The 9,334-nt window shown below is 40.9% G+C and overlaps 1 protein-coding gene across 2 annotated transcripts; it reads right to left on the reverse strand.

The window, feature by feature from the left end:
• Positions 1-938: 938 nt before the first annotated feature.
• On the reverse strand, positions 939-7,400 carry LOC121721062. Of its 2 annotated transcripts, none has more exons than XM_042107646.1 (4): positions 6,827-7,400; positions 4,623-4,711; positions 4,093-4,251; positions 939-1,518 (listed from the first exon to the last, which is right to left on the reverse strand). In XM_042107646.1, exons 1-4 carry the CDS (start codon positions 7,279-7,281, stop codon positions 1,439-1,441), a joined length of 783 nt encoding a protein of 260 aa, XP_041963580.1. In that variant the 5' UTR covers positions 7,282-7,400; the 3' UTR covers positions 939-1,438. The 2 variants fall into 2 exon arrangements, with proteins under 2 accessions (XP_041963580.1, XP_041963579.1); XM_042107645.1 differs by having other exon boundaries at positions 4,623-4,714; positions 6,827-7,392.
• Positions 7,401-9,334: the final 1,934 nt, after the last annotated feature.

Consider the following 9,334-nt stretch of genomic DNA (forward strand, 5'->3'; position numbering starts at 1 on the left):
AGCAGTAGGACATCAGTAGACCTGTAGTCAGTCGTTCAGACTCAGTGGTTAGTGCACCTGAAAACCATAGTCATAAATGAGTAAGTGGCTTTAGCCTTGCCAGATCTTCCCTTTTTGAATTTTACCAATTGGTCAGTCAGCATTCAGCTCTAGCTGCTTGCCCTCATTATGTAAATACCATAAAATCAATAATGTATTAGGTCCGGCACTGGTTAAGGATATAGAATACTTGATCATTAGGCTACTCAAGTCAGTCACCATGTGAATAAGGCTCAATTGATTTCATGCAGCGTTGATCTGATCTTGATGCAATGCATATTGGTTAGAAATACTGTTTGACTTCATCCTCTTCTGTCTGTGAGGAACTGCGTATGCAAGAAAATTCTACTCTCTGGAGTGCATTTTGTTCTAACAAAGTTGTTCTACATCTATGAACTTGTGTTAAACACCTGTTACACATCTTTTATGTTATGTAACAATGAACAGTAAGAAAGGTCTACTATTATAAAATGGAATAAGGGCAGTGTGGTTTTAAAGCAACACCAAAGAGTTTTTTGTACCTTAAAATAATGTTTCCAAAATCGTTTCAGTGGTTCATCAACTCGTAACAGGGTCAACGGCAATTCTGCATTCACTTCGCAGCCCTCATATCGGCTATAACCGCACTATGTAAGTTTGCCAGATCGGGTAGCGGATCTGTAGTTCGATGGAATAAGATATAAGAAACTACAAATTTGACTTGGATCTGATGTCGCAATACATCGTACTTTTATAAGTCATGCAAAATATTCTACCTTGTCTGTGGACATTGTTATTTGCAAAGCCGGTGCTGGATAAACAAATAGCGTGCGTGCGACAGAGGGAAAGTTCTTTGGTGTTGCTTTAAAACGGTCTTCAACAATGTATGATTTTACATCAACTCAAACATGCACTCTACATTAAGAAAAGAAATGTATCTTTTATTGAACATCTATCTCATCTAAACGTCTTTCAGAGAGATACCTTTTTTATTTTTTTGACATTATCTGAATTTCAAAAGTGAGTGTCAACAGTTTGTTTTCCAACAGAGATCTACTTCTCCGTCTTCAAATGGCACTGTTGTGACTGATGTCCATTGCCTTGGCCTGCTTCTTTCTCACAATGCTTAACATGTGAGATGTTTGTCCGACCTGTCCACATTTGCTGTTGCTGGCAACAACTTCAGCTCCAACCTGGCCTCTCACTGCAGTGATCCTGGCCAGGAAAGTCCAAGGACTGGTCAGAGAAAGGATACACCCCCATCATGGAAAAGTAAAACACTGTTTTTCTTTAAATGGAGCATCCATCATAGTCTGAAGAGTTCTACGTAAGCACAATGGGACACTGCACTGCACTGCTATCTTGTGGAGCAGTTTTCCTTCTTCCTTCATCATTTTGAAGTAACAGGAAGTATTGGTATTCACAACTGGTTTACAACCAGCAGAAAACCAGAAGGCAGAGCTGTGACCGGAACTGAAGCCATGGGGGTGAGGAGAGATGCTGTGGGAGCACAGATTACATCACATTAACACAATCACATCACACAAGCAATATGACATACAGTTGTGCTCAAAAAAATAGCAGTGCCTTTAGAAAAAAGAGTAAATGTCAAAATTCTTCAAACAAATTGTACTTTCATGAACATTGATGCATTGGGGACACAGTACATTCTATTCCAAAGCAAAACAATTGGGCAAAGTCATCAAAACTTAAATAATAATAATGATATTTCATAGAAAGTCAGAAATGCCATGTTCAAAGAAATAGCAGCGTTACCATCTTTCCTTGGAAACTCAAAAATGTACTGTACAAACTAAGAAATTCTTGATAAGTGAACTTGGCTGAGTATCCTAAACTAATATTTTGTTGCAAAACCACGGTTTCTGATAACTGCTTCACATCTGTGGTGCATGGAGTCAACCAACTTCTGGCATCGTTCAACAGGTATTGCAGCCCAGGTTAATTGTACTGTATTCCACAATTCCTCTTTGTTTCTTGGTTTTGCCTCATGCACTGCACTTTTTATGTCAGCCCACAAGTTTTCTATGGGATTGTGGTGGATTTTTTATAAAGCCTCCTGATAAGATATTCTGTAGTAGTGCTAAAAGATGTTCTATACATTGGGCTAATGTGTAACCTCTGTTTGGGGAAAGAGCAGGGGTAAATATAGCATAAGCTAGGGGCCCAGAGGTTTACCTATCAGGAAGTGAATGCATAGAAGAGACTGGACATCCCTAGCAGTGTTCAGCTTTCAGCTCAGGTCAAAGGTCCTTGGTAGAAATAGAATAAATACCTAGGCACATATGTATTACCAAAAGAGGTAAGAAGGACATAGGAGCTCTATTCTATTCTGAGTGGTCAAAACAAGTGATGCTACTGGAAAGAGGTATATAAGCTGTGTAAGACAGGATGTTAGTAGTTGGCTTCGCGAACCCATACTCAATGTTGGATTAAAGCTACACCTTCTGCAGTATTCTATTGCTTTGTCATAATTCTTCTGATTACGAAGTAGTTAATTATAATTTGACACCACAGGATTAAGGTCCGGGGATTGTGCTGGCCACTCCATCAGTTGAATCCTGTTCATATGGAACCATGCTTTTGCTCGCTTGCTGGTGTGTTTCGGGTCATTATCTTGTTGAAAGGTCCACCTCAAAAGCATTTCCTCTTCAGCATGACCTCTTCCAGTATGTCAGACGCCCTGCTAACACCGAATTCAAGCCACAGTACTCAGTGAAGACAATTAAGCATGGTGGTGCAAGCATCATGATATGGGGATGTTTCTCCTACTACGGTGTTGGTCCTATTTACCGCATACCAGGGATCATGGATCAGAAATTTCCTCTTCAGCATATGGCAGCATGACCTCTTCCAGTATCCTGATGTACTCGAACTGATCCATGATCCCTGGTATGCGTTAAATAGGACCAACACCGTAGTAGGAGAAACATCCCCATATCATGATGCTTGCACTACCATGCTTAATTGCCTTCACTGAGTACTGTGGCTTGAATTCGGTGTTTGCAGGGTGTCTGACATACTGGAAGAGGTCATGCTGAAGAGGAAATGCCTTTGAGGTGGACCTTTCAACAAGATAATGACCCGAAACACACCAGCAAGTGAGCAAAAGCATGGTTCCATATGAACAGGATTCAACTGATGGAGTGGCCAGCACAATCTCCGGACCTTAATCCCATAGAAAACTTTTGGGCGGACATAAAAAGTGCAGTGCATGAGGCAAAACCAAGAAACAAAGAGGAATTGTGGAATACAGTACAATTAACCTGGGCTGCAATACCTGTTGAACGATGCCAGAAGTTGGTTGACTCCATGCACCACAGATGTGAAGCAGTTATCAGAAACCGTGGTTTTGCAACAAAATATTAGTTTAGGATACTCAGCCAAGTTCACTTATCAAGAATTTCTTAGTTTGTACAGTACATTTTTGAGTTTCCAAGGAAAGATGGCAACGCTGCTATTTCTTTGAACATGGCATTTCTGACTTTCTATGAAATATCGTTATTATCATTTAAGTTTTGATGACTTTGCCCAATTGTTTTGCTTTGGAATAGAATGTACTGTGTCCCCAATGCATCTGTGTTCATGAAAGTACAATTTGTTTGAAGAATTTTGACATTTACTAATTTTTCTAAAGGCACTGTAAGTGGGAGAGGGGTTGGTAAAGGATAGCTCCATGGCTGTAATTCAGCCGTAGGTACGAGGCCGAAGGCATGGAATGCCTCTCGTCCAATCAGAAATTAATAATAAATAGTTTGACCGGATCTAACTGTTATATAATCACTTACATATGTTCACTTAGTAGACACATTATTATGTAAATTAAAAAGGAGATAGATAGATAGATACTTTATTAATCCCAATGGAAATTGGAATTTAGGAACATCAAGTTCATACAGGCTATGTGCATCCTTCCTTGTAACGTAACCCATGACTATTGTTAGTTCCTCCGTCTAGATGTACACCTTAATGCCTTTGATCCCTTTAGTGCTGCACAGTGCAAAGTAGAACATGCAGCAGACCTGAAGAGTGCCATAGGTATTCACAGGTACTCACGTGTGTTATTGAGCAGTGACAACACAGTGTCTTTGCTACTGCCACTGTTGCCAGATAAAGCCTGGCCTGAGAGCACCACGTGAGTGGATGCCACTGGAGCAGGGGCAAAGACAGGGGCAGGGGCAAGGACACGAGTCACCACTGCAGGCTTTCCAGTAACTGTAAAAGACGGTAGACAAGAGACAGTTTCCTTATCTGATGCTGTTAACATTCATAGAGGCAATTACAAATATGGCAAAATGCATCCCATTTACAAATCCAATTTCCAAAATGCTGCTTAATTGGTGTGATATTTTGGGGTTTACTTCTATGAAGAAAGTCAGACTGAAATTAGTGGTACTGGTATATCTGAAGCTAATAAGAATGACAGAACTATGCTGTGTATGATTGTAACACCTCTCAAATAACCGTCCTAAGGGGGAAGAAACCAAGCTCAAATGATTAGGTCTATTTTCATCACTGAACTCTAATGCTATAATGTGTAGACAAAACACCTTGTTTTACAGTTCTGATGCTCTGCAATGACCCACCCCTTTCAGGCTCTTTGTTCTCGTGTATCTGTTGCCATGGTTCCAATTCCTCCTCCACGCACTCCATGAACAAATCACCATCAACCATTCTGCTACAAAACACAATGTTCACACTCATCAGTGTGACTTCAATTGAAGAGGTGGTTACAGCCACTTGACATTTTGTAGTTGTTGGAAGTGATGCTGATCTCAGGACTTTGAATCTTCCCATATTGTTTCCAGAAAGTTTTTGGAATAAAATATACCTTAATGGATGAAACAGTGTACACCTACTGTTTACTCTTCTTATATTTAAGAGATTATGCTGCTATGAAATCATTTAAAATAACATGTTTATCTTCTAAGTGCAGCATTCAGGTGTTAATGCTTGGCCCTCTGGCTTAAATGTGCAGTGTATACAGTACATCAGGGCCGGAGTGGGGCCACTTTTCAGCCCGGGAGTTTCAGGCCCAAGACCGGCCCACGTTTTCCATAGTGGTGGCAATTGGATAAATGAAGCAACATTTCAGCTCTTACTATCCTGTAGTTTTTATTAGTACCATGGTTCAACAAATGTGTAAAGGTTATATTAATTCACTTCAACTGAGAAGTTAACAAAAAATATTCCACAAGTTAACAAAAACAGAAAGAAAGAAAGCATTTGAAATGTAGCCTATCCCACGCTACCACAAAGAGGCATATTGAACTAATGTTTAGGCTACATGTTTTTTGCATGGGTAGGCTATATTGTTGTTTGGTGATTTAGCCTACTCCATACTACACCCTCTTCTAAGCAAACAAGGCATATACTGTAGGTTCATCAAGTAGCATAAATATTTTGGTCCTTCTTACATTAAATAACTTTAATTTATCCTCTCTACTTGTCCCTCCCTGTAGTCATGGCCTCCTCATCACTAATTTCGGGCTCATCATTTTCAGTGGTCGACTGGTTGATCTGCTGCTCAGAGGCTACAATTTTTACCGCATAGACCTACACAGATCAAACTTCAGTTTTGTTATTAATATTTGCATACTGCAAAGTCTATGAATCGGATAAAAGGCTAATATTTTAAGAAATGTAATATGTTGCTTGCAAATAGCTTGACACCGCTACAAACGTCCAATATTAGCCCAATAACTGCTAATAATCATTGCCTATAGGCCATCTCTCTTTACCAGTTGCCACTTTTGTCTGTAGGCCTAATCTAGAAGCTTGGCACATTTAGCAGCATCTACCTGGCCGTTTCAGTCCCTCCTGGCCTCTTTCTACCATCCATCCTTCCTGACGCTTATGGCTACTGTAGGGCCGGCCCGGCTATCCGTATCTGAGAAAACGTTTTGGAAAAGACGGGCTATATGGACCCAACCAACTCTTTTTGGGAGGGGAGAACTCCCTCACACGGTAGGCTACAACCCATGCAGAGGCAACGGTGCCATGCACAGAATGCGGAACGTGTAGCCTACTTTAAGAGAAGTTAGACTAACGTCAATATATTTTTCCTCGACCGGCCCAAAAGTGAAGCGGCCCATCGGGGATTCTCCCGATTACCCACCCCGGGCCTGCAGTACATTGTGTAGACATAAATAAACAAAATAAATAAAATAAATAAATTGAAGATAAATGTTACTGTGATAAGTATGTATGAATGTCAAATAAGTATACTTATGCGATCTGATGGGCATGACTAAGTGCACTGAGATTTTGTCATGTGCTTTAAGTACAGTCCTCATTCAAGATGCGAACAGACGGTGGATTTGTTTTCTCTGTCTCTCAGCACTGGCTTTCAGGAAGTGACATTTCCCAGACTGTAGCACAAAGAATGTTATTGGGGTGACTGGGCTCTGGACTGATATCTCCTGGTGAAAATGGCCTGAAGATTGGGTAGTGTAGCCAACTTCTAGTGGTGTTCAACACGTCTTGTTGACCTCGCCAATCTCTGGAGGGCGTTACGGTTTTGCTGTCTGCTGTTTTGATACCAGAAGAAAGTTCTTTAGCAGTTGTTGAGGCGCCCGACAGTTTAAGACAGAGAGGGTTAAAGCGGAGCTAGTAATCAGGGATCTTTGTTTAAGACTTTAAGTGTAAAAATAGGCTAGCCTACATGTACGACAATAACAGATACACGTGTAGGCTGCAAATGCATTCTTCATACTTCAAGAGCAGTGGATGTTTAATCACAAGGGAAATACTATAGGCAAACAGGCTATTTATTTTTGTGTCCATCTACCGTTTTGCAGAGGGCTTTCGACAGCGTCGTAGATGTCTCTTTGTTTGGTCAGGCATCTGAGGAGCGGTGTCTCGAACTCGTTTGTCGTTTGAAATCGGTTCTTCATCTTGACGTTCTTGGTTCCTCCACTTATTCAAAATTTCAGCATCGCGTAATGCCCTAACAATTACATTGCAGCATTGCCGACAGGCTCTGTTCGAACGAAGCGGCGTCTTGTGTAGAGTTATACCTAACTTTGACAAATGGTTAAGTATATTGCCATATTTATCTGTAGGGTTGACTTCGAATATTAGCTTTGTGCTATTTAAGATTCCTTGACACCTTAAGTATTTTTTACAAAGTCTGCAGTAGTCATTTATAGACATGGCTAGTTTGCACTCTGGCTGGATCTCCTCCATTACCACAGGGAACTGTTTATGGATGGTGGTAACTTGGTGCTTTCCGGCGCATAACATACGTCACAACCACCAGAGCCCGTTTATGGGCGTGTTCAGAGAATGTCTAATAAGGGGAGAACCGCCTCTCTCATTCCCATTTGGGAGGAATCTCCTCATGACGATTTTGACGGGTGTCTCATGCTGCTTCTATGAGTTGGATTATGCGAAAATGAACCGAAATCGAAGGGATACCTTCTTATATGTGATTTCTGCAACAATGGTAGGCTAGCCAACTTAAAACGTTTGGATATTCTGTTATTTTCTGCTGTTGGCTAAATAGATAGACACACATATAGGGAAAACACTTATATTGAATTTATGTGCTACAATGCAGGCCTGTTAACTGTACAACAGTGGTTTATTTAAACTACATCATAAGAATTTATTTCATCCGTCATCATGCTTCGATTTCTGTTCATTTTCGCATATTCCAACTCATAAGGAAGCAGCATGAGACACCTGTCAAAATCGTCATGAGGAGATTCCTCCCAAATGGCCCTATCATATCTTTGAACTGACGTCATGAGGGCGTGTTTCAGCTCGTGCAGATCGTGGAAGGCAACTGCAGGCAACTGCAAGATCTGTCTGCAGGCTAAGACTCCCGCGATATTTTAAGGTCATGTGACATGGTGACACAGTGGTAAGTCCCTCCCCGGCTGACAGTAAGGGTTAAGTCATAGGCGTGTTTGAGATCGACTGAGTCTGACTTGGTCTGGCTTTCTACGTAAACGTGATCTTCAGAAGCTAGCCGGGAGGAGCTACAACAGAGGGCAGCTTATCCCGGACAGACAGGCTACAGTCTGCCTGACGTGACTCGCGGGAGATATCGCGGAATTTTGTTTGCAATAAATACAGCAGAACTTTCATTCTTACTCATTAAAATGAGCATGATGACTGAAGAAATAAATTCTTATGATGTAGTTTAAATAAACCACTGTTGTCATACAGTTAACAGGCCTGCATTGCAGCACATAAATTCAATATCAAGTGTTTTCCCTATATGTGTGTCTATCTATTTAGCCAACAGCAGAAAATAACAGAATATCCAAACATTTTCAGTAGGCTAGCCTACCATTGTTGCAGAAATCACGTATAAGAAGGTAACCCTTCGATTTCTGTTTATTTTCGCATATTCCAACATAAGGAAGCAGCATGAGACTCCCGTCAAAATCGTCATGAGGAGAATACAGCGGGGAAAAAAACGTGTTGTCTTTTATAGTTCATGGAAAAAATAGTCACATTAGGTAAAAGCTTTTTATTATTATTCATAATTCACATTTATTTATTAAATAATCGATCGCGACTGACTCTCCACGTGATCTGCCAGAGTCAGCTGGAAGGAGCTCGTGACTCACGCATAGGAACTCTCGGCAGATATTGCGCGAAATTTTGGTTTATGGCTATCGTTTAGATGTCCTTCCTATTCATTAACATGAACATGATGACTGACTAAATAAATGACTATGATGTTTAATAAACCATTGTAGGCATACAAGTTATCATTATATCACATCAATTAAGTGTTTTCTCTAGGCTATGCTACTGTGTGACATGCTTTACACTAGGCTACAGCATAAAAATACAATATAGGCTATCAACACGTTTGCAGTATCACTGTTGCAGAAATCACATACAAGAAGGCATCCTCTTGATTGTTTGTACATTTTTGCACATTCCAACATAAGGAAGCAGCATGAGGAAACTTGTAGTTTTTCTGCCTTATTTTCTAACTACTTTAAGAGTCTGCAGTATCACTGAGTACAGCTGTTGCAAGAGGGTCTGGCGTCCCCTTGTTATGATGCACTTCCTGCGACGCGGTCATTCTTCTCTAAATGACTTAACTCCCTCTCCCAGCTGACAGAAGTCGGACAGGGCTTCTAACCAGTAAGCATTGCGTCCATCCCAGTATGCATTGTGTTCAACCCAGCATGCATCACATCAAGTCAGATCTGCATAAAGACGAACAAGCCTATTGACTTAACCCCTACTGGCAGATCTGTGCAGATCTGACTTGATGTGATGCATGCTGGGTTGAAGGGTTTGAACACAATGGAGCTCCATTGTGTTCAAC

The sequence above is a fragment of the Alosa sapidissima genome, chromosome 10 (assembly GCF_018492685.1).
Source record: "Alosa sapidissima isolate fAloSap1 chromosome 10, fAloSap1.pri, whole genome shotgun sequence".
Classification (NCBI taxonomy): Eukaryota; Metazoa; Chordata; class Actinopteri; order Clupeiformes; family Clupeidae; genus Alosa; species Alosa sapidissima.

Coding starts and splice junctions, on each gene's coding strand:
- LOC121721062 (XM_042107645.1), bottom strand. CDS start 7,281: ATGTTATGCGCCGGAAAGCACCAAGTTACCACCATCCATAAACAGTTC. Junction 4,715..6,826: donor CGAAAGCCCTCTGCAAAACG/GTAGATGGACAC, acceptor TGTGTTTTGTAG/CAGAATGGTTGATGGTGATT. Junction 1,519..4,092: donor GTCACTGCTCAATAACACAC/GTGAGTACCTGT, acceptor GTGCTCCCACAG/CATCTCTCCTCACCCCCATG.